A 24,019-nucleotide genomic window follows, 5' to 3' on the forward strand; every position below is an offset into this window, starting at 1 on the left:
TACCGGAAGGCAGGCAGACAAAGGGGGCTCCCTTGTACATGCCAGCCTCTTGTCAGTGCCCCATATGCCCTCTTCAGAAGCCTGCCAGTGGCTGTGGCCTTACAAGGGTACCTCTTCCCCGGTTCTGCCCTCTCTGTGGAATGGCTGGGCCCTTACTGTATCCTCAGGCTCAGGGGATGAAGGAAAGGAGAGCAGGTGACAGGCAGCAGGGAAAGTCAACAGCCAGGCTCTGGGACCAGGGAGACACAATGCTGTCTCCCTAGCACTCAGTGATGGGGGCAAGAGTGCATGGAGAGTGCCCAGTTCCCACAGGAGTGCTGATGTTGGGAGGACTGAGCTACTGTGATGTCTCTAGAGGCTGGAGCTCTCTAGGAACACTGGGGAGTCGAGCCTCGGCCAGAGGAAGTGACAGGAGAGAAGGCAGACCAGCTGGTGGGAAGCATGCGGTCATGCTAGGACTCCTTTCTTTTTTTTTTTTTTTTTTTTTTTTTTTTTTTTTTTTTTTTTTTGGTTCTTTTTTTTCGGAGCTGGGGACCGAACCCAGGGCCTTGCGCTTCCTAGGTAAGCGCTCTACCACTGAGCTAAATCCCCAGCCTAGGACTCCTTTCTACAAGCTGACTCCCTTCTGCCCAGTTCCAATGACAAACAGAAAAGGGAAAAATGAGACACAGATGCCAGGTAAGAGGTGAAGGTGGCAGAGTGTTAGCCAAGGAGATGACAAGGAACAGATAGGGTTAAGGGAGCTCGAAGAAGGCGAATGGATGAGTCTAGCTGTTCATTCACTGTTGGGGGGAAGGGGGTTTCTAAAAGGCCAAGGGTTTGTTGTGAAGGAAGCAGGGCCCATCTTGGCTATGGGGGTACACAGGAGATCCACAGGAAAACGAGTCACAGGAAGAGAGCAAGCTTTCCCCTCCTCTTCCTCCTTCCTGCAGGCTTCCTCTCCTTCTTCTTCCTCTCCTTCATTCTCCTTCTACTGTATAGAAATTGAACCCAGGGCCTTATGTAGGCTAGGCAAGCACTCTCCAAAGCTTCTGCTGCTATTTTGAAACATGGTCTCACTAAATTACCCAGGCTGCACTTGAGCTCATTCAGTACTCCAGGTAGATCTCTTCCCGCCTCTGTCTCCCAAGGAGATGGGATTACGGGACTATACCATCAGGGCCCATTCCACAGTGCTCAAATCAGTATCACAGAAATTGACCGGTACATGAGGTGTGTGGTCCCTCCCAGTGAGCCAGAGGCAGTGAGCCTCCCAGGAAGGTAGAGAGGTATCGTATGAATGAGCTTTCTGCTTTGCCTTGGACTCCAGCCAGCTCCCAGACACCTCTAGTGGAAGTCACTCAATCTTTCTAAAACTGTTCTCTTCCACGTGACCCCCTTACAGACTTCATGAAGACTGTCCCAGGCATGCTGTGACACAAACTACAGAAGGTGGGAAAAGATCTTTGTGGTCAAACCATCCGGACCTTGGCTACCGCAGACAGAACAATACTGACCGCATTCACTCATACACAGTATGTGGACCACAGGCAGTAGCCACGAAGACACCGGATGGGAGTGTGTCGTCATTCAGCTAGCCAAGAAAGGCCCCTGGATGACTCCAGCCCTAAGCAACGCCTTTTGCACACAGGTTCTCGGCACCTCCCAGTGCTCAGAGCAGACCCTCAAGGAGACGAGCAGATCCAGGATGGGGAGCCCAATGCACCGAGTGTCCCTGGGGGACACCTGGAGCTGGCAAGTGCACCCGGACATAGACAGCGAAAGGCACTCACCGTCCTTCAGTGTGGAGCGACTCACCAACATCCTTGATGGAGGCCTCCCAAACACCGTGCTGCGAAGAAAAGTCGGTAAGCAGAGGCGGGCGGCCAAGAGCTGCCTTTGAACCTACATGCTTTTCTAGAACAGTCTGTTAACTAGTTCTGCACTTCTTTAACTAATAGTCCTTTCTGTTGCTGTTACTCATCGCTTTGAGACAGGGCCTCATGTAGCCCAGGCTGGCCTCAAACTGCTAGGAAGCCAAGGATGATCTAGAACTTCTGACTCTCCTGACTCCACCTCTCAAGTGCTGGGATTGAAGATGTAGGCCACCATGCCTGGTTTCTGTGGTGCATGGGAACCAGTGTTGTGGATCAGACCCAGAGCTTATGTCTTCTAGGCAGTCCTCCTACCAACTGAGCTCCATCTATAAGGCTAGGTTCTCTTCCGAGGAACGAACTGACTCTTGACCCCATGCACCTGGGCAGAGCTTTGCAGGAGTGGACGAAGCACATTCCTCTTGAGGGTCTCGATTGTTTAACCTGTTGAATGATAGTGACCGATGGCTTCCTTTCGACTCCGTGAGGCAAGTGGGTGGGAAAATTTGAAGCTGTCAGGAGCCTTATCGAAGCCCATCAAAACCCTCTGTTCTTTCTGCTGCAGAAAGCATCATACAAAGTGACCCAGTGTTTAATTTGAAGAAGCTTTACTTCATGACCCGAGAGGAGCTATATGAGGATGCGATTCAAAAGAGATTCCATCTCGAGAAGCTAGCCTGGAGCCTGGGCTGGTCAGAAGACGGTCCTGAACGCATTTATGCTAGCAGGTGTTCATCCAGGGCAGGCCCAGCAGGCTTGCCTGCAACCCATAACCCCCAAAGACATTTCCCTCAGCAAACAGGGACTCGCCGGAACACTAGAACACCAGATGCCTCTTCCCTCCCGAGCCCTACCCAGGTTGAGAGCTTATGGACCTGTCTTCCACAGCCCTCTCAGCTGCAGCATCTCTTCTCCACAGAGTCCTTGATGGAAACGTCAACTTAAGCTTACATGGTGTTGCCATGAATGCTATCCGAAGCCTGGGCTCAGATGAACAGATTGCTAAATGGGGCCAACTCTGCAAAAACTTCCAAATCATCACAACATACGCCCAGACAGAGCTGGGACACGGTGAGTGGGAGGTGCTGCGTGCAATGGTACCGCACAACTCTGGAAGGCAGAGTTCATAGACGTCCATGCTAATTCAAAAAATCCCAGCAGATGGCAGTCAAGGGTCTTGAGGAAGGGGTGCCTTTTCCTAAGGTCACATACATTGTACGAGCTACCGGGGGACAAGTCATTTCTTTTGGAAGCATTAGGATGTCACACAGCCCACAGATAAAAGAGAGCTAGGCCTGTGGGTGCAGTCAGGAGCTGACTTTATCCCACACTGAGCCCCAGGCCCACCTAGAAGCTACTCTAAAGTGAGTACCCCACATGGCCCCAGTACTCTAACTCTCCTCCTTGATCCTAAGGGACATACCTACAGGGCCTGGAGACTGAAGCCACCTATGATGAAGCCAGGCAGGAGTTTGTGATACACAGCCCTACGATGACTTCCACCAAGTGGTGGCCTGGGGACTGTGAGTACCCTCCTTCCTACTACCCTGTCTCTCCACCGGAAAACAGATCTTGGGCTACGTTGCACTAACGTTGATGCCTTACAGACATTGGGTTGATTTCCTATTCTAGGCTTGTCACCTTGAGGTCACTTGAAATAGATAAGATGTTAAGAACTTCCTTGGTTAGTGACTGGAAGATCCCAAGGGAGTTTTCAGTAGATTAGGAAACGCACCCAAGCTGTGGGCAATGAGGCTAAGAACATGCCACATATTCACTGCCCACATACAACACGTGTGTACATGTACATAACACACACGCTACCCCCACATACACATATGCAAGCATTCAACACACAGAAACACGCACTGCCCTCCACAGTCACAGATATACACAGCAGGAGATGTTCCCATAGGCACACGTGTGCATTACACAACATACACACACTGCCCCATAACACAAACATTGCCCCTGCAGACAACGTGCACACTGCCCATACATAGACATCGTGTAGATGTAAACACACACATACTGCCCCCACAGACATGCATGTATACAACACACACATTGTTATACAGACACACCTGTGCACATTCACATAACACATACAACCCCCCAAATATACAAATGTATGTACACGGCACACCACACTATCCCCAAACAGACACACCTAGACTTGTACACAACACACACACACACACACACACACACACACACACACACACACTGCCTCCATGCAGAAACATGGACACAAAAATATGTACACTGCCCTGTCACAGGCACTCATACATGTATAGAGTACATACACTGTCCCCCCCAGACACATTTGTGCATACACACACACACACACACACACACACACACATACTACACCATACACATGCACTACCTAGTCTTGTCCCAAGGGTTCCCAGCAACATATATTCTACCTTCCTGAGTTAACACAATCACCTACAGTTGCCACCTACAGGGACAGAGCACACACTCTGGACTAATTGCTGGCTAAAAGTCCTCCCTGTCACTCCATACCCAGACAAGCTCCCATCACATGGATGGGTACAAGGTGACAACGGCACCCACCATCTCTGAGCTCCAAGACAGGATCCTGCCAAGGGCCCCTTTGAGAAATCATTTCTAAGAACTCCACTGTAGCATTTAGAGGCCTGGTGTGGAAACTGCATTCAATGAAGGCAGGGCAGGGGACAGAATGGGGAAAGCAAGACAGGAAAGAGGAGTTAGAGAGGAGAAGGACAGGACAAGGGAGAGGGTAAGGAGGACGAAGATGAGAGAGAAGTCAATATCAAATTTCCAGGGAGAAGGAAGCCATCTTTAAGATCATGCTGATGGGGTTAAATTCCAGCTCTGCCCCTCCAGACCAGTGAACTTCAGTGTGTCACTCTGTACTCCGATCCTCAGTTTCCTTATATGGAAAATAAGACTCCCCTTACTTCAGACAAAAGTTAAGCTCCAGTTGGGTTTTGATAAGAAACTCCTCACTGCGACTTCACTGTTACTTTTGCTCTAGCCAGGTTCTTTGTGACTTTTTTTTTCTGTCATCGCTGACTTTCCAAGGACCCAAAAGTGTTTGTCAACACCAGCAGGCAGGGACAAGCCATGGTACACAGGGCTTCCTGTGACAGGCCTCTTCTTTCTGCCTAAGTGGGATGGTCGGTCACCCATGCTGTGGTCCTAGCCCAGTTGACCTGCTTAGGAGTCCGGCACGGCATGCACGCCTTCATTGTGCCCATTCGGAGCCTAGAGGACCACACCCCACTGCCAGGTAATCCCTGCTGCTTCCTGGAGGACCCCCACCCACCCTCCTAGAAGATGGTCCCATCAGCCTGCCCAGTCTTGAGTCTCCAAGAGATGCACAGAAGCTCGGATATGTCTCCCTTGACTAGATGGGATCTAGCTGACAGAACTAATATTATCCGGCTGTCAGACTGGTACAAGATTCAGCATCTGTCTGACTTTAGCTTGCTTACTGCGCGCGCGCGCGTGTGTGTGTGTTTGCACGTGTGCACGTCCCTGCAATGCTGTATGCACTCAACTGACGGGCATTCTCTACCCTCTTCTAGGAATCACAGTTGGGGACATAGGCCCCAAGATGGGCTTGGAACACATAGACAATGGCTTCCTGCAACTGAACCACGTGCGGGTTCCCAGAGAAAACATGCTCAGTCGCTTTGCAGAGGTTAGGTGCCTGGGGAGGCTATGGACCCAGACTGCCTAGGGAGGGGACTTGCCCTTTACATGGCTGCCACAGGCTCTGAGTTTGCCTCAACAAAACTGAGTTTGGACCACAAGCCCACTTCTTCCCGAAAGAGTTTCAGGGGTGCCACAGATCAGGATAAAATTGAGCTTAGAAGCACAAAGGTGTTGGGAAAATCTTGCCACTTTAAGCCTAAAACTCCCCCATGTGTAAATACTTAGCTCCTAGTTTCAGAGCAGACATGAGGTCCAGTGACAAAGCAGTCCCCAGAAAGGGGAGGATCTGAGGGTGAACATGTTACTCTCCTGAAACCGATTATAGAACAGATGTGCCCCGGATGCTGGCAGAAGTCCTAATTAGGCAGATTTACCTCTTTAGGTGTAAAGGGTGGGGATTTCTCACGTGAATATTTTTATGTGCCAGCCATCATGCTGCACCAAGGGTTTCTGCTTCTGCAGAGACGGAGGCTCACAGAGGTGCAGCCTGAGGTAACTTAGCTTCAACCAGCACCTGTCTTTCTTGCACACAGGTCTTGCCAGATGGTACCTACCAGAGGCTTGGGACGCCACAGAGCAATTATCTTGGCATGTTGGTGACCCGGGTGCAGCTGCTGTGTAAAGGAATCCTACCCTCCCTCCAGAAGGCTTGCATCATTGCCACGCGCTACTCAGTAATCCGCCATCAGTCTCGACTTCGGCCCAGGCAAGCAGCATCCAAAGGCTGACCCTGGCAGACATAGTTGACACTCAGTCCCACAGTGTCTGCACTGACACCGGCTCTGCCAAAGCCATGTGTGTTAGAGCAGGTCACACACAGATACATATTCGTGCACGCACATGCACACGCGCACGCGCACGCGCATGCATACTTGTATGCAGTCCAGATGGGATCTCAGGCTCCTTCTACTCCACCGACAGACTGTCTGGCCTACCCTGTCTCTTATCGTGTGGTGCTACCAAGCTGTGTGTGACCATACCCTCCACCCGGCGCCATCCGCTGTGACTCACAGTGTTCCAGTTTGTTCTGCGATGGCTGTGACTAGCTAGAGTGTTTGTGACTGCCAGTCGTCAAGGCTGGTCGGTTGTTGTCAGGTTGGGTGTGGTAAAAGCCGACTGCCTTAGACGGCATGAGGCTTGGCTATGGGAAGGCTCAGTCCAGACCCTTTCTTTTCATTATCAGTGCATCTGGGGGCTGGGGATTTAGCTCAGCGGTAGAGCGCTTACCTAGGAAGCGCAAGGCCCTGGGTTCGGTCCCCAGCTCCGGAAAAAAGAACCAAAAAAAAAAAAAAAAAAAAAAAAAAAAAAAAACACATTATCAGTGCATCTGACTCCTGTCCCCTCTATTCCATGACAGAATGGCCAGGGCTGCTCTGTGACGCCCGAGAGTGCACGTGTGTTTCTGGAATACGCTAGTTCAATTTAAAACTCATGGGATGGACGCACTCTCGGGGTGCAGAAAACCACAGTGAGAACAGGAAGCGGGGAGGGAGCACATCACGGCCTAACAGTTCATGGGGCTCGGGAGTTTTATCCCAGCCCGGCTGACTGGCCTGGGCTTGATAAGGCCCTCCCAAGTCTATGTCGTACCTGTGCATAGCGAGGTCAGGAGGACTGAGCAGTTCTGGGACCTGGTGTTATTTGATGCCATGCACCTCAGGCATTGGCTCCGGTCTGCCATAATCATACTGAGGATTAGATGCCAGGCAGCCGTGGGCACATGCTTTTCCTTCTTCCATATCTGTAAAGTAGAGGTGACACGGACAGTGTTCACGGTGGTGGTAAGGGGGAAACATGATAAAGCTTCAACCTCAGAGGCCCTTCCCCTGCAAACCCACAACAGCCTCAGTGTGAGGCCGGGACGAAAGGCGTCATCCTTGGGCCACTGGGTACCCAAAAGATAGTGGTGACTGTGTGGCTCCTGGCCTTCAGGCCTCTATGTGGGCAGCAAAGCTGTCCCACCCTGATTACGAGTGCGTAATGTGTCAGGAGGGGCTGATGCTGCCCAGACTCTAAGCTCCCGTCAGCTTTGGGGGACTTCTCATGCACCCACTCTTTCCCAATCCCAATACGTGGCTCTACATGCACACATAGAAGACACTTCCTTTTGTTGTTTTTTGGACTCAAGTTCATAGTCTAAGGGTTGTTACACTCAGTGCATTTCCTATAACACCGCAGGCACATAGAAGGTCATGAATTCTAGTCATCAGTGGGGCAGGGCCACGCTCCTTCACCTGGCCTTTGGGTCCAGATGGTTTGGAGTTCAGGACCTATCAGGCTTTCAGCTAAGATAATGGATGTATATGCTGTGGGCATTTATACAGAAAAAAAAAATGTATGTACGTTGGTGGTAGGTGAGGCTTAAAACATCATGGCCTCATGTCAGCCTTGTGACGGTCCATTTTTATGGCTTGACAGTGCCAAGGGGAAGACGGTTTGGGGCGAACTTCTAAACCTTTGCTACTTTTCCCTATTCAGTGACCCAGAGGCAAAAATCCTGGAATACCAGACGCAGCAGCAGAAACTCCTTCCTCAGCTTGCTGTGAGCTATGCCTTCCACTTCACGGCCACCAGCCTCTCAGAATTCTTCCACAGCTCCTACAGTGCTATTCTGAAGAGAGACTTCAGCCTCCTGCCTGAGGTACATTCTGTTTGCTGGGAACAGCTTCGAGAGAGGGTGGCAAATGCTGTTCCAGTTGTGAGGAAATGACTGCAGCTTGGCTCCCACAGGCCCTCAGTCTCCCAATGTCCACTGACTCCTGACTCCTAGAGAGCTCCAACAATGTCAGAAGTAATGTGAGGGCGGAGGACACATATACACAATCCCTTGCGTGTGATAGAAATCAGAACAACTCCGAAGTCATTTGAATGGCATACTTTGACCTGAACTAACCTGATTTGTTCTACTGGCCAAAAATGTAACAGAACCATCGGTGTGTTCAATTGCCAAGACTTCCCAGAGTCCTTCACCAAAGTTTACACACCTCACAGGCTCTGCTTTGCCTTCGAAAAATCCAAAAACATATCAGGCCTAGAGAGCGCACTGTGGTCCAAGCTGTGCGTCAACTGATACCCTGAGTCTTTGATGAGGCTGGAAGTCACAGACGCCTTCAGTCTGTGTAGGCGCTGTGCTTTCAAGGCATTGCTTCATTAAGTCTTTCCATGGCATCCACCACTGGCATTCTTATTTTGCAAGTAAAGAAACTAAAATAGAAAGGGAAAAGGAGGCCTTCCTCCCAAGGGTGTGAAAGTCTGAAAGATGGATGGGGGTTTTCAAGAACCAAAAACTTAAGCCAGGCACTTTCTGCCAGACTGTTCAGTTGCTCTAGCAAACCTTTATAAACTCGGTACCTTGCACACAGCGGAAATTAATTTCTCACTCTTCTGGAGATGCCCAGTCTCCGTCATACTGCTACTGTTTAGTAAGGGCCTCCCTGCTGGGTGGTAAGATGGCGGGGTAGTACATCATATGACAAGAGAAAGAAAGGGGACTCGGGTTTACAACTCCCACAATACGGAATTCAGTTCCACAACACCATTAATCTATCCATGACCCAGAAACCCTTGCGGTCCAATCGCCTTTTAAAATGGCTAAGATGACAGTTATAGGGCCAGCAACATGGATCAGTGAGGAAAGGTGCTTGCTGCTAAGCCTGACAGCCTGATTTCCATGCCTAGAACCTACATAGCAGAAAGAGAAAGATTTACTCCTGCTGGTTGTCATCTGACCTCCGCACATGCACCTCGTGGTCATGCGCATGCACACATGCATGAACGCACACAGAGGGGTGGGTGGCAGGAAAGCTTTCAAAGGCAGCGACAGTGCCGTTGTATTTCGGCACGAGTTTTGGAGAAGATATTACAGCTCTTGAAGCCACTAACGCTCCTAATGAAGGCTTCACCTAATCCATGCCAAAGGTTCACCTCCTTTCTTTGGAGTTCAGATTTCAACACACAAGCTTGCATGGACAGTTGGACCATGGCTCCCTCCTACAACCCAGAAAACAGCCTGATGGTGCACACACACGCCTTCATTGGCAACTTTTCCAAACTTCTGCCTCCTGGCAGGTTCCCATGACCCTTATTGGCCTACTCCCAGAAGACTCCTCTTCGGAAGATCCTGGAAACACTGGCTAGGACAGATTTCTCCTTCATTGTTACGGCCCCGTGGCCACTCTTTATAACTGTGTGTGTCTTTGCATGAGCCTTAACCTCTGAGTATTAGCATTAGCTGCCACCTCACAGAACAGCAAGCTAAACACGGCACCAACCTCACAGCCTTGGCCTGTGTGCTGCAGGTACTGAGTGGCGAGCCGGGATGATACTACACGACCCTTCTGCTACTTTGTTCTTGCAGCTCCATGCATTGAGCACTGGTATGAAGGCCACGTTTGCAGACTTCTGTGCCCAGGGGGCCGAGATCTGTCGCAGAGCTTGCGGGGGCCATGGCTACTCAAAGCTGAGCGGCCTGCCGACACTGGTTGCTCGAGCAACAGCCTCTTGCACATATGAGGGTGAGAATACGGTGCTCTACCTGCAAGTGGCCAGGTAAAATCCAGAGTTTTCCAGACCTCTGCCCTGCCCTTGGGGGCCCCCTAAGGTTCCATTCAGGGAGGCCAGGGAGGAAGTAAGCATTGGAAAAGTACCTTTTGAGGGCTGTCCAAATCCCAGTGTGTCCCTAATTTGCCCACTTCCCCCAGATGGTCTGCTGTTCCCAGCTGGGCCATCTGTCTGTCTTACGCAGACAACAGCATCAGGCTCCGTCCCAGACTCTCGCTTCTCTATGTCCTCATTTCTCCATAGGCAACCAGGGAGCCCTTGGCTAAGTCTAAGGAACATTATATCTTTGTCTCACTTCAAATGGTTCATTAGCTTCCCTCTACCTGTAGGAAATGCCACGGTTCACACTACACTCTTCAAGTCATTCTTCAAGTCATTGTGACCCAGATGCTGCCTCCCTATCCAAGCTGTTCAGGTCCTCCTGCCCTGCTACCCACCCCACCCTTGACCCCTCCCACCTAGAACCACATTTCCTTTGGAAGTTATCACAACCCGTAATTGTCTACACCTTTTTGCTTAGCTTTTCAGCTCTACTTCCTAGCTAAATCAGGACTTCCTTGAGGGCAGGCACCTTCCTCCCTGCTCTCTGAGGTATTCCAGGTTCAGCCAAGAGTAAACATGAAACAAGGTCCACCCTGAGAGACAGGAGGAAACCACACGGGCCTCCAAATAGGCTGTCTCTTGCCAGTTGTTCCTGACGGTTGATTCCCTCACACTCATGTATTCTCCGGTGATTGAACAGAACAAATGCTTCAATATCCAAGGAGAAAGGAGTTCACTGGCAAATATAATATATAGCATTTACTGGGTTTTTTTTCTTTGCCTCGTTATACAAATAATGCAACAGCATGCCTTAGGCAGCCTGCAGCCTACCCTTGACAAGCAATTCACAAGTGTCTCATTCAGTTCTGCACGCTCACCCCTACTAGGCAAGTAGCATCGTCCTGGGGAAACTGAGGCAGAGGGAAACACAGACAATTCTAGAGCATCACAGTGATCTTAGAGGGGCCAATGGGAGCCCAAGGCTGTCTGAGCACAGCTATCGCACACAGAAGCAGCCTGGAGCTGCTACCCACCTTCCTCGTGTCAGTGTTTCTTCATTTATCTGACTGTTTGAAAGGGTCACACTATACTTGCACCCTAAATTCCGAGGCAGAGGATCCTGATGCGGAAGCTTCTTTTTGCACAAGTTCCACAAGGCTGTGTATCTAGGATCTAAGGGAGCTGGCCCAGCTCTGCAGCCCCTGTCCCGTGTTAAAGAGACTAGCACTTTGGGTATGTCTCAGTGAAGGTCCTACAGAAGATGGGGGCCCAGGGTTGGAATGAAGAGCGGCTGTCAGGAAGAAGCTGGGCTGAGGCCAGGAATCCTGGCTTTCCCCACTGGGGTACAGCATAAAAATTGCTTGCCCCTGGGAGTGAGAGCAGCTGGGGTGGGGGCCCCACAGAGTCTCACACTGTCTCATCTGTGTCTACTCTGTCCCAGGTTTCTGATGAAGAGCTATCTGCAGGCTCAAGCGTCCCCAGGCGCCACACCACAGAAGCCTCTCCCTCAGTCCGTCATGTATATTGCCACACAAAGGCCAGCCAGGTGCTCAGCCCAGACTGCAGCTGACTTCCGCTGCCCAGATGTCTATACCACAGCCTGGGCATATGTGTCTACCAGGTAAGCCAATGCCAAGAAGTGAGCATCCCATCAAGGGTAGGCTCCTTCCCACACTAAGACCTCTTGGAGCAGCTGGGTGGACACGAGTGGACAGTGCTCTACAAATCACTGCCATCCCCAGCCTCTCCAGACCTCTTAGCTCCTGTCACTGTGGGAGTAGAAAAAGGGACAACTCACCCTCAGCCAGGGACCACCATCATTTCTTTATCCTGGTCCCCTCTGGCTAGTGACAGGAATTTCTTAAACCTTTAGGTTCCTGTGGTGATTTCCAATATAACAAATGTACTCATGCACAGATTGCTATAAATGAAATGATATGCAAAGCCAAGCAAGTCAAGTCAGTAGTGCTTTAAGTCTGAACTATCCCACAATCTAAAAGTAATTTTCAGAGGTGAGTTTGTTTCACAGCACCCATGTGAAGTAGCCAGGCACAGAGTACTTGTAAGGTCAGGCCTGCTGGTTACCAGCTTATTCTATGAACACTGAACTGAGAATCCCTGTCTCAAGGAAACACAGCGGGGAGTGATAGGGGGTGTTCCTGACACCCTCTTTGACTCCATGTAAGTACATGCACTCTGCAACATGCACACACACACACACACACACACACACATTCATGCACACACACATTAAATAAATAAATAAACATGAGAAGTAATTTTAAAAAGTGTGCTTATACCTCAGAATAGAAGACCTAGGTGAGGGGGGCTGGAGAGATGGCTCAGCGGTTAAGAGCACTGACTGCTCTTCCAGAGGTCCTGAATTCAAATCCCAGCAACCACATGGTGGCTCACAACCATCTGTAGTGGGATCCGATGCCCTCTTCTGTTGTGTCTGAAGACAGCGGCAGTGTACTTATAAATTTATAAGTTATAAATAAATATGTCTTTAAAAAACATATTTAGAAGACCTAGGTTATACTCAGGGTCTAGTAGAGTCCAAGGAACACGCTCAAAACCAAGGACCCAGAGCTAGAGGAATGGTCCAACCGTTAAGAGCAGTTATTATTCTCGAGGTGGACTCCGGTTAGATTCCCAGCACCTACACAGGGTAGTTTACAACTGCCTACAATATAATACCAGTTCCAGGGGACCTGGTGCCCTCTTCTGGCTCCCATGGGTGCCTACATGCACATGTTACACACAAACCCACAGAAGCAAACACATGAACACATGTAAATCTTTTTTAAAGAATATATATAATTTGTCGTCGGGGAGCTCACTGTGCAGACCGCGCTGTCCTCAAAATCACAGAGACCTTCCTGTCTCTGCTTCCTCGGCGCTGGGATTAAAGATATGCATCACCATGCCTGGGTTAAAACATGAATGAATGTGTATTAATTGTTTTAATTTTACGTGTATGAGAATTTGTCTGCTCACACATCTACGCACCACGGACATGCAGTACCATGGATATCCAAGCTGGTACTGGATCTCCTGGGACTAGAGCTGTAGAAAGTTTGAGCTGCCGTGCAGATCCTGGTACTCGACCTTGGATCCTCAGGAAGAGCAGCCGGTGCTCTTAATTGCTGAGCCATCTCTCCAACCCAGAACATGGATTCTATTTTAAAAAAAAAATCAGGGGCTGGGGATTTAGCTCAGTGGTAGAGCGCTTACCTAGGAAGCGCAAGGCCCTGGGTTCGGTCCCCAGCTCCGAAAAAAAAAAAGAACCAAAAAAAAAAAAAAATCCGTAAAAAAAAATCAAAAAAACAAAAAACAAAAACCCCCAAGAACTTGCACATTCTGTTATTTAGTAAGTACCACCAATACCAAATATATGTCAGACATGAGTAAGTGTTCCAGAGCTAGGAAAGGAGACGCACAGATACAACCACCATTACTGAGGAGATTCAACTACCTAGAAGGGAACTTTCTGAATTCTGCCTCAAACCAGAATGCCAAAGCTGGAGAAAACATTTCCAACATACACCAAGAAAGCTTGCACTCCGACTTGTGTTCCAGAGAGGACCACAGGTATTTTAGGATCACTGGCAACTTGAGGTATTTACTTCTCCGTTGCACAATACTGTTAAATGCTTGCAATTTGCCAGGCGCTATGTTCAGAAGTGGGGATCTACCAGGGAACTAGCCTGATAAATACGCAGGACACACAGAGCTAAGGTAGCTGGGAAGGTTGGGGAAGGGGAAAACAGGCCATTCTGTGCCTCCTGGCTTGGAACTCAATGTGCCACGTGCTTAGTGATTCCCAGACGAAGCAAAGTCAATGTTGCTTAATAAGCACTTTGATTTACAGTCAAATTCCGAGGGTCAGATGGACACACAGGGAGTGGAAAACAGACCGAAGGTTAAGATAACGGCAAATGACTAGGTTAGCGGTTCAGTTTTGTAGTTCGGTACCTGAGGTAAAACTTCTAACAGAATTGCCCTTTGAAGAGAAATCATACAGAATAGCCTGGAGTTACCTGAGATCCTAAGGCAATCAATCAATCAACCAATCAATAAATCAAACCCCCAGGAAGCTAAAGCAGGGGGGGAAAGTTCTAGGTCACTCTGGGCTATATATACGGGAGTAAACTGTCTCAAAAGAGAGAAAGGAAAGCCTTAGCCATCCCTATTCCTTATTAGCTGTGTGACCCTGAACAAGTTAATTAACCTCTCTGGGACTCTCAGTTTTTCCCCACTGTGAATTGGGAATGCCTGCCCTTAAAGAGATGCTTATGAAGCAGTAAGCTCTCAGGTTGGTCAGTGAGATCATTTCTGTCCTTGAGAGACCCCAGAAGCCCATCAATTCTCTCTTTTCTTTGGTCTCTAGGCTCATAAGAGATGCAGCACACCGTACACAGACCCTCATGAAGTCCGGGGTTGACCAGCATGATGCCTGGAATCAGACTACTGTCATCCACCTTCAGGCTGCTAAGGTGAGCTGCCAGTCAGCCGCTTTCTCAGGGCACGAGGCAAGGGGCGTGTTCCCTCTCCCAGCAAGACACTTAGAATGGAGTTCACATTCTCCCCCACCCCCACCCCACAGGGACTGCCCTCCTCCCACACCCAAGACTGTAGTCCGGAGAATTTTAGTTAAAGGACTTATTTCCAAAGCATCTTGCTGGTAGCTCTTAGGAAGAGGTAATGAGACGTTTCCACTGGGTTTGCTTCAGGGCGTTCAAATAGCTCCTCCCAGACAGAAAAGCAGGTCAAGTCTCCCCTTAGCCTCACAGGCAGTCCTAGGATGTCTGATTCGATTTCCATTATCTTTGTGTTTGTGCGTATTTCTCCATCAGTCGGCAAATATTTGAGCATGTACTCTATGCCAGCACTGAGTACAAACGTGACGATACTGCCGACAAACAGCTATAACCAAGGAGGCACTAGGATAGGGGAAGAAGGCTGCCGGTTACACTCCCTACACAACCCAAAGGACTTTCCTGAAGAAGGGGCTGAATGGGCTAAGGCTTCTGCCAGGAGTTGATTGTCTGAGGGTGGTAGCAGCTTGGGGAGACCGAGGTATCAAAGCAGGAAGAAAAGGCAAAACAGATCTTCCTGAGGGGATACCAAAGCAGGAGAATGGAACTGAAGTGAGGCAGGCAGAGCAGGAGGTGGGGGGAGGGGAGGTTGGCGTGGCTAGAGGCCTTCTGAAGCATGGTAAGATGGCTAGTTCTTCTTTCCCTCGCAGGGGAGGCTGTCAAGTCTGGGAGGAGTGATCAGAGCTTCCTTCTAGAAGAACCACGCATGAATGATGCAGGGGGAGGGGGGAGGGGAAGGTCTGGAAGCTGATCAGAGGGAAGCAGAGGCAGTCCGGTCCATCCTGAGGGTGGCTCTGCCATGAGCTTGGTGCAGGCTATGGGGAGATACAGAAATACTATGGTACAGTCTACACAGGACTCAAAGGCACAAGGTGGGAAAGAAGTAAGAAAGCCTCCTAAGCTGGGGCAGCTAGGATGTCAGTCACCAACTGAAGACTGGGGGAGGCCTTCATTCCGACCCTCGAGGCCCAGGTCTGGGAAACAGCAGTCCTGAAAAGTACCCAGAGCACTCAGGCCAGGCTGTCAGTCAGACTGGGCAGGAATGTCATCTGGTGACTCAACATTCAACCACACACACACACACACCAGGGCTGAACTCTGCAGTCCTTAGTTTCTGCACCACTGAGCTCCACTCCGTCTACTGCCCACTGTGCCCTGACTCCCACCAACCAGAGACTTAGCCAGGACTGTGCAGTCCAGGTGCCTGGGAGGCAATATAGATCTTCCTGAGGGGATACCAAAGTGGAACAGAAGCCACACCTGCCCAATGTTCATTTGTCTTCTAGACCTCTGCTCTGATCTTTAACACCCCAGCCATTGCTGGCCAGGGCTCCCTCAGTTAGTGTAAGGGAAGCTAGCAGAATCCTTTCTAAAGTGGAGGACAGAGAACACAGAGAAGTAAAACAGCTGAGTCAAGCACCATCCTTTCCTGTGCCACAAAGGCCCAGGTGTGTCCTTGGGAAGCTTCCAGGGAAAGACCTGCTGTTAATGTCTCCTCTCACCCCTTGGGAGAACTCACAGATGGCAGGCACAAAAGAAGTACTCTGAAGCAGCCCCACATTCAAACAACGTCAATAACAGGGGTCCTGAAGGCTTCCCACAGGAGCAGGCATTCAGCCTTTAGTTGCTGGGTTGAGTGGAGAGGGAACCCCAGGAAAGGAGTCCAAAGGGCAGAGGGTTTGTGGCAGGGGTCATTTGGTCACTGAAGCACTCTATACTAAGTGGTTAAGAACCAACAGAGCCAGAGCCTCTCCCGTGAGCTACTGAAGGACACTGCTGACATCCAGGGACTTAAGCCTTAGTTCGGACACCTTTCACACATACCCCAAGCCACATCCCACCGTGCACACAAATGCACACACTGCCTTAACATGGCAGATAGTAAGTAGCTGTTTTCTTGAGAAAAGTGGGGCTGCTGCTCTTCCAGTACCCCAGGCTAGCCTCCAATACTCATGTATTCTTTCTACTTTCTAATGTTCCCGAAGCCATCTGCAGCAACATGAGGAATCCAAAGGCCCAGTTTCATACTTCACCCAGCCCCCAATGCAAGCACGCGCTCACACACACACACACACACACACACACACACACACACACACACACACGTATTCACACCACCAGTCACACCTGAAATGGACAAGACAAAAAGTAACCACCAGTCCTCCAGGAGATACAGGTACTCCAGCCGCCTTGCCAAGCTTCCAGAGCGATCTATGGAGCCGGGAACGAGCATCCGTGGCCTGTGCGTTTGTGTCTTCATAGGCTCACTGCTACTTCATCACTGTGAAGAATTTCAAGGAAGCTGTGGAGAAACTAGACAAGGAACCAGAGATTCAGCGTGTGCTCCAACGCCTCTGTGACCTCTATGCCTTACACGGTGTTCTGACTAACTCAGGGGACTTTCTGCATGATGGCTTCCTGTCTGGGGCCCAGGTGGACATGGCCAGAGAAGCCTTCCTAGACCTGCTTCCCTTGATCCGGTGAGTGACTGGTCCTTAAACCCATGTCAGACCCTGGCGCACGGGCCGGTTCTCCAGCTAAGACCTTGCAAACTTGGGGTCTGCACAAACTGATTCTTAGCACAATTATACCAAAAGAAAGCATTAGGACTTAATGAAAGAAACTTTAGAAGAATTGGGAGGAAAATTAGAAATTAATGTTCCTAAGAATAAATTAGGACCGGGCAGTGGCGGCGCATGCCTTTAATTCCAGCACTAAGGAAGCAGAGGCCAGCGGATCTTTATGAGTTTGAGCTTAACCTGGTCTACAGAGTCAGTTCCAGGATAGCCAGGTTCACAGAGAAACCCTGTCTTAAAACCAACCCCCCCCCAAAAAAGAATAAATGAGTTCCTCACTTGAACTCTTCAGCATTGGCAAGGAGCAATGTCTAAGGGGTTTGAATATAATCACGGCCGCTGTATATGAGCATGTTGATACTAATTTTAATCATTACCAGCATTTAGTGAGGTCTGTGTGCTATTATATGCATTGTCTCGTTTAGTCCGTAAGCCTTTGCATTAGACTTGGTCTCCCCGCCCTGCTGAGGAAGACGCTCGGGCTAATACGAATGAGCTTACACACGTGTGTGACTAGGTAGAGGCATTGGGACACTCGGCTTTCCAGCCACTTGACACCGCCCTCTTCACCTGCGTGTTCAGGTGTAGGGGGTGTTCAGCATTGTGTGTGTGTTATGCATATCATGTCTCTGTCCAATGTGCTTTAAGTAAAGTTGTGCCAAGTCTAATTAATATATTTTGATACTCCCTTGGCTTCAAGGTGATTTTTTTAGACTTAGTAATTTATATACTGATTTATAAAGAAGTAATAGATGTTTTAAATGTAGAGCCAATCCTGTAAAATTTGGAGCTATGAATATGAGCAGCATTCATCCTGTTTTATATATATATGTATATATATATATTATACATATATTATATTATACATATATTATATATATACTATATATAAAGTAAATATTGCTTTAAGAACACATCAAAACTGAAGTCTGACCTGACCAGACTACTGGAATAAACAGGTATTAAACACTATTAATTATTTTACTAGTGTCAGTATAATAAAAAGAAAAAACCAAGTTAACCGGAGAATGCAACATTTTTGAAACCTTTCTGGGCAAAAAATAAGATGCCTATTATGTGTGGAAGGGAAACTGCCTTTCCCCTGAAAGTCCCAATAGCTCTCATTATCAGTAAAAGATTTTAGATTTTTATAGATTTTCACAAGAGGTTAAAAAAAATCAACCAAGTCCTTTTTTGTTCCTAAAATGTAGTATTAACAAGTACTCTCGGCTACACATCAGCAGCTGACCAATAGCTAGAGGCTACTAAATGTCTGTCCAAATAAAAATCAAATACCGAGCCAGAGAGAAGGCTCGCAAGCTCCGGACAAACAGGCGATCTGAGTTTGATTCCACGAGACGGAAGGCCAGCACCAGCTTCTGCAGTCATCCTCTGACCTCCAGTCACATACCACGGCATCCCCACCAAAGTAAATAAGTAATAATACAAGCAAAAACGGTCAGAAGCATATATAACACAATTATACGAGCGGTTAAACTTATGCTAATATGGGGGACCCTGTACGGGAACCTTAAGGGTGTAATCCCTGGTAAGCAGTACTACCCAGTTCAAGCTCAAGTTGACCTAGCTTTCTAACTTGACCTAGCTTTCTAACTTGCTGAAATGATTAGCATTTGAAAAACACACGAAAGCAAAGTCACCTGGTGCTGGCTGGTGATGACAAGACACGTAATACCCTTAACATGCTTAACCTCATAAGCATGATGCAGGGTGTGTGTGTGTGTGTGTGTGTGTGTGTGTGTGTGTGTGTGTGTCTGTGATCTTGTCTGTCTCTCTGTGTGGTGTATTTATGTCTGTGTGTGTGTGTGTGTCTGCTTGTGTCTGTATCTCTGTGTGATATGTGTATGTCTTTATGTGTCTGTCTCTGTGTATCTCTGTGTGGTGTGTGTATGTCTGTGTACTGTATGTCTGTGTATGTCTGTGTCTGTGTGTGTCTGTGTGTATATCTCTGTGTGGTGTTATGTCTGTGTGTACCTGTGCCTCTGTGTGTGTATGTGTGTCTGTGTGTCTGTCTCTGTGTCTGTATCTCTGTGTGGTGTGTATGTCTGTGTGTATGTGTGTCTGTGTGTGTCTGTGTCTGTGTGTGTCTGTGCCTTGTGTGTGTGTGTGTGTGTGTTAATCTGCACTCTGCTTTTCTAAATGCTTGTTGTGGACAGAGGCTGCCAATACAAGCCTGGAAACCATAAACTGATGTACTTACATTATGGATCCTAGTGTAAGAAAGCAGGAAAGATACACAGGAAACAGACACCATGAACTCATCAGTTCAGCATCGCAGGTCTCCGGCTGGACTCATCACCACTTCCCTCAGATTTCAGGGATGATAAAGCAAAGGCAGGACTGTATTCTACGAGACACCAAAACCAGCTCCCTGTGTGAGGCCAGTGAACTGGTGCAGCTCAGTTTTAGCTCTTTAAGTCCTGCTAAACATCTCTGCTAAGGGACTGCTAAGTAAAGGTGGCAGATTGAACATACACATTTATTTCTGGAGCCTTACTAAAATGTCAGTAAAACATCAAATATATATTTGTCATGAGACAATGTGTGTCAGGTAGCCCAGACTGGCTTTGAACTTGCTATACAACCAAGGATAGCCTTGAACCTCTGACCATTCTGCCCCCCTCTTCCTGGAGCTGGAATTACCAGCATTAGCCAACACACCCAGTTTTTATTCAGTGTGGTGAGGTTTGAGCCCAGGGCTTTGTACATGCTGGGCAAGCACCCTACCAACTGATAGATTACACCCTTAGCCCTGTGTGGTGGTTTAAATAGGAATGGTCTCGATAGACTGCGTTTGAATGCTGGGTCCATAGGGAGCCCTAGTATCAGTGGGTGTGGCCTTATTGGAGTGGGCGTGGCCTTGTTGGAGTGGGTATGGCCTTATTGGAGTGGGTATGGCCTTATTGGAGTGGGTGTGGCCTTACTGGAGTGGGCGTGGCTTTGTTGGAGGAAGTGTGTTACTGTGAAGCGGGCTTTGAGGTTTCAGAAGCTCGAGCCCACGCTCAGTGGTTCCGTCTCTTCCTGCTGCCTGCCAATTCAGATTTAGAATTCCAGCACCGCGTCTGCCTGCCCACAACCATGCTTCCCACCATGATGATAAGGGACTAAACCTCTGAACTGTAACCCAGTCCCAACTAAATGTTTTCCTTTATAAGAGTTGCCGTGGTCATAGTGTCTCTTCACAGCAATAGAAAACCTAAGACAAAAGTTGGCACCAGGGGCTGGGGCATTGCTATGATAGACGTAACCATGCTTTCGTTTGGAGGAGTGTGGACCTTAAAACTTTGGATTAGAAAAGTAGTGGAATCCTTTAATTTTGGCTTAATGGGTCATACCAGTAGGAACATGGAAGATAGTGGCTGATTTGAATTGTGGCCTGGCTCAAGAGAGTTCAGAGGAGAAGGATTTTAGTACACGGCTTAGAGATTTTTCTTTTGACGTTTGATATGTGGCTGGTTTTAGCCCTTATCTGAAAAGTTTGCCTGAGGCTAAATTGAAGAGGTTTTTTTTTTCTTTTTTTCTTTTTTTCTTTTTTCTTTTTTTTTTCGGAGCTGGGGACCGAACTCAGGGCCTTGCGCTTGCTAGGCAAGCGCTCTACCACTGAGCTAAATCCCCAACCCCCAATTGAAGAGTTTTTTGATCAATGGCTTTGGCAGAAGAAATTTCAAAACAGCCTGGTATTTATTCTGTGTTTGTGGTTATCAGAGTTCACTCTTTCAAAGATTTATAATTTATATAAGCAAGCTGAGCAAGTAAAAACACAAAAGGATAAAAATGGGTACCAGGAAATAGAATGGAGCTAAATCCTGTGTTCAAGGTGGAGTTGTAGCAATCTCAGAAAATGTCAGAGACAAAAAGTACAATTTTTTTTAAGAGACAATAAAAAAATGTTCAAATTTCTTAAAGAAAACTCACATTCGTGGTCCATCATGTAGAAGACAGATTAAGGGAAGAAAAGACAAAGAAAACCAAAATATGGCAAAACAGCAATAAAAGGATTCAAGAAAATTCATCTCAAATGAAAGATACAGGGCTTTGGGTTGAAAAGGGCCACAGTATTTACAAGAAGGAGACAAATGCCCTACACACACACACACACACACACACACACACACACACACACACACACGAGGGGGAAAAGTATTCTGGGAAGAAGGTAAGCGGTCTGAGGGAGCAGAGGGCTCACCAAGGTTCCAAAGGTTCTTGTTCTAGTTTTTGTGTGATGCTGGGGACCAAACCCATGGCCTTGAACATGCCAGCCAAGTACTCTACCTATGAGCTACAGTTCCAGACCTTTAAGCATTGAAAGAAGCCAAAGAAGGCCTGTCCAGTAGGGTGATTTGAGGAAAGGCCTGAGAACACAGGGAAGGACTCTAGGAATCATATGGCTACCAGGAAAACCATCGGCCAAGCTGAGCACAGTGTAGACATTGCAAAGGTAGGAAGCTAGTGCTTGGTTTGTCTACCTAAAGGCCAGAAACAAGGCTGTAGAGGCGGGAAGCACAGCTGAGGGGGAAGGGGAGACAAAGGTTGGAGAATGGGTGCAAGTGGAAAGGGAGGGAACAGGTACGTAACTGTAAAACTGAAGGTCCAGGCTTTCACTGCGTGAGAGAACAGAAGGTTCACAGCACAGCACACTTATAACCCGAAACAACCTAACGTGACATTCACACCTGGGGGCTATACACATGTATCTAGACGCATATGTATGTTTTTTTAAATTTGAGGATTTGTTGTTTGTTTTGGGGTATGTGTGTGTGTGTGTATGTGTGTCTATGTGTGTGTGTCTGTGTGTCTGTGTGTCTCTCTGTGTGTGTCTGTGTCTCTGTGTGTGTGTACATTTGTGTGTGTGCATCTGTGTGTGTGCGTCTGTGTGTGTGTCTCTGTGTATGTGTTTGTGTGTCTCTGTGTGTTTATTGTGTGTCTGTGTCTGTGTGTGTGTCTGTGTCTGTGTGTGTGTGCATCTGTGTGTGTGTGCATCTGTGTGTGTGTGCGTCTGTGTGTCTGTGTGTGTGTCTGTATGTGTCTGTCTCTGTGTATGTGTCTGTGTGTCTCTGTGTGTGTGTATGTGTGTCTGTGTCTGTGTGTGTGTTTCTGTGTGTGTGTGTGTTCATCTCTGTGTGTGTGTCTCTGTGTGCGTGTCTCTCTGTGTGTGTGTGCGTGTGTATATGTGGAGACCAGAGCCAGAGGACAACCTCAGATGTCCTTTCTCAAGCACCAATGGCTTTTGTTCTTGTTTTTGCTTTGACACAGCATCTCTCACTGTGCTAGAACCCACAAGCAGGCTAGACGGACTGGACAGTGGTGCCCCGTGATCTACCTGTCTCCTCCTAGCCTTTTTCCCCCTATATATGTTCTGGGAATCAAACTGAGGGCCTCGAGCATTTTCCCGACTGAGCCATCTCCCAACCTCTTATATATAAATGAATAACATAATGTAGGGGTTGGAAGTACAGCCTGAAGGTAGAGTGCATATGGCATAGGCTTAGCCTGCAGCTCCTAAATTAATCATTATATATAAACCAATAAATAAGAGCAAGGAGACGGGTCTGGAAGCTGAGGCAGTCACCCAGGTGGGAGATGATCGTGGGCCGCTGGCCGATGCCGTGGGAAGTGGACAATATTAGGACACGCTCTGAAAGCAGAACAGGGTTGGCCACACGTAGATATGGCCCAGGATAGAAAGAAGCCAGGCCATCGATCATAAAGGGGAAGGCTACAGGAGGGCCAGCCTAAGATGAGACGGACAGGATCAGGAGTTTGTTAGGTACTCAGTGCACTAGAAAAGCCTGTGAGATAGAAATCTAGTACAGATGCCAGAGGCAGGTGACACCAGATGGATAAATCCGGAAGTCGGTGATACGTGGCTCATATTTAAAGCTGTGAGAGAGATGATGTCATCAAGGAGTAAGTGAATGAGAAGCGTCAGGACCCCCCCACACCCCAGAAGACAGCAGGGGACTAACGGCAGTTACCCCAGCGATGGGCTGGAGGTAAAAGCTGACAATCAGCCAGTCCTCTCCAGAAAGAGCAGAAGAACTGGCGAAAAGCAAACAAAATACTCCTGAATTCAGGTAAAAGAGGAGCCGTGGTCTGGAGTGGATAAGGAAAAGGAGAGGGCAAAAGTATATTTGTTTGTTTTTAAATTTCATTTCATTTCATTCATATTATCAGTTTTTAAACTTTCAGAATCCCTTCTCTACTTTCTGGATGTTACTGGCATTTTTTTTTGTTTTTTGTTTTTTTTTTTTTTTTGTTACTGGCATTTTTGACCTTACATCATATCTGTGGTGTCTTGACCTTCTTAGCTCTTTGAAGATTTTGGCGATTTAAAAAAAAAGTTTCTTTTCTATTTTTAAGTTTTATTTTCCCCGCAGGTTCACTTGTATCCTTCAAGTTGCCTTGTTCTTGGTTATCTAGGTCTCCATCTTTTAGATTAAGGGCTTGCCTCTGATGATCCCCAAGAGTCTGCTCTTAGGTGAGAGTGGGGTGTCAACTAGCCATACCTGGCTTAAACTTCAGTTCTAAATGTTCCGAGTGTGCCCCCACATAAGGAAGTGCACCACAGGTGTGCAATGTCAGAGGAGTTACAGACAGTTGGAAGCCACCATCTAAGGGCCATCAGCTAAAGCAAGAGCAGCAAGTGCTATTAACCGCT

General features: G+C 48.2%; 1 protein-coding gene and 1 long non-coding RNA gene across 7 annotated transcripts in view; one reads left to right on the forward strand and one right to left on the reverse strand.

Moving 5' to 3' along the window:
- LOC148000850 (uncharacterized) overlaps nt 1-17,034 on the reverse strand; it is a 66,748-nt gene extending 49,714 nt beyond the window's left edge. The window contains exons 1-2 of one of the 3 annotated variants that reach the window (XR_015638685.1): nt 16,921-17,009; nt 7,152-7,302 (exon numbers count right to left, since the gene is read on the reverse strand). This is a non-coding gene — a long non-coding RNA (uncharacterized LOC148000850). Of the gene's footprint in view, nt 1-4,433; nt 4,529-7,151; nt 7,303-16,920 lie in introns of those variants that run through there. The other 2 variants (XR_015638688.1, XR_015638687.1) reach the window with 2 other exon arrangements.
- The window catches only part of Acox2 (acyl-CoA oxidase 2), a 31,486-nt gene that overhangs the window by 426 nt on the left and 7,041 nt on the right, over nt 1-24,019 (forward strand). For 2 of the 4 annotated variants that reach the window (XM_087584999.1, NM_145770.4), the window contains 13 exon segments: nt 1,385-1,514; nt 1,631-1,847; nt 2,419-2,581; nt 2,773-2,924; nt 3,269-3,376; nt 5,014-5,133; nt 5,432-5,547; nt 6,095-6,267; nt 8,040-8,202; nt 9,919-10,109; nt 11,605-11,784; nt 14,557-14,662; nt 17,027-17,244. In XM_087584999.1, coding sequence (XP_087441125.1) covers nt 1,385-1,514; nt 1,631-1,847; nt 2,419-2,581; nt 2,773-2,924; nt 3,269-3,376; nt 5,014-5,133; nt 5,432-5,547; nt 6,095-6,267; nt 8,040-8,202; nt 9,919-10,109; nt 11,605-11,784; nt 14,557-14,662; nt 17,027-17,244 — 2,037 coding nt within the window. 4 annotated transcript variants of the gene reach the window in all.

Source organism: Rattus norvegicus, chromosome 15, assembly GCF_021556685.1.
Source record: "Rattus norvegicus strain SHRSP/BbbUtx chromosome 15, alternate assembly SHRSP_T2T, whole genome shotgun sequence".
Lineage (NCBI taxonomy): Eukaryota > Metazoa > Chordata > Mammalia > Rodentia > Muridae > Rattus > Rattus norvegicus.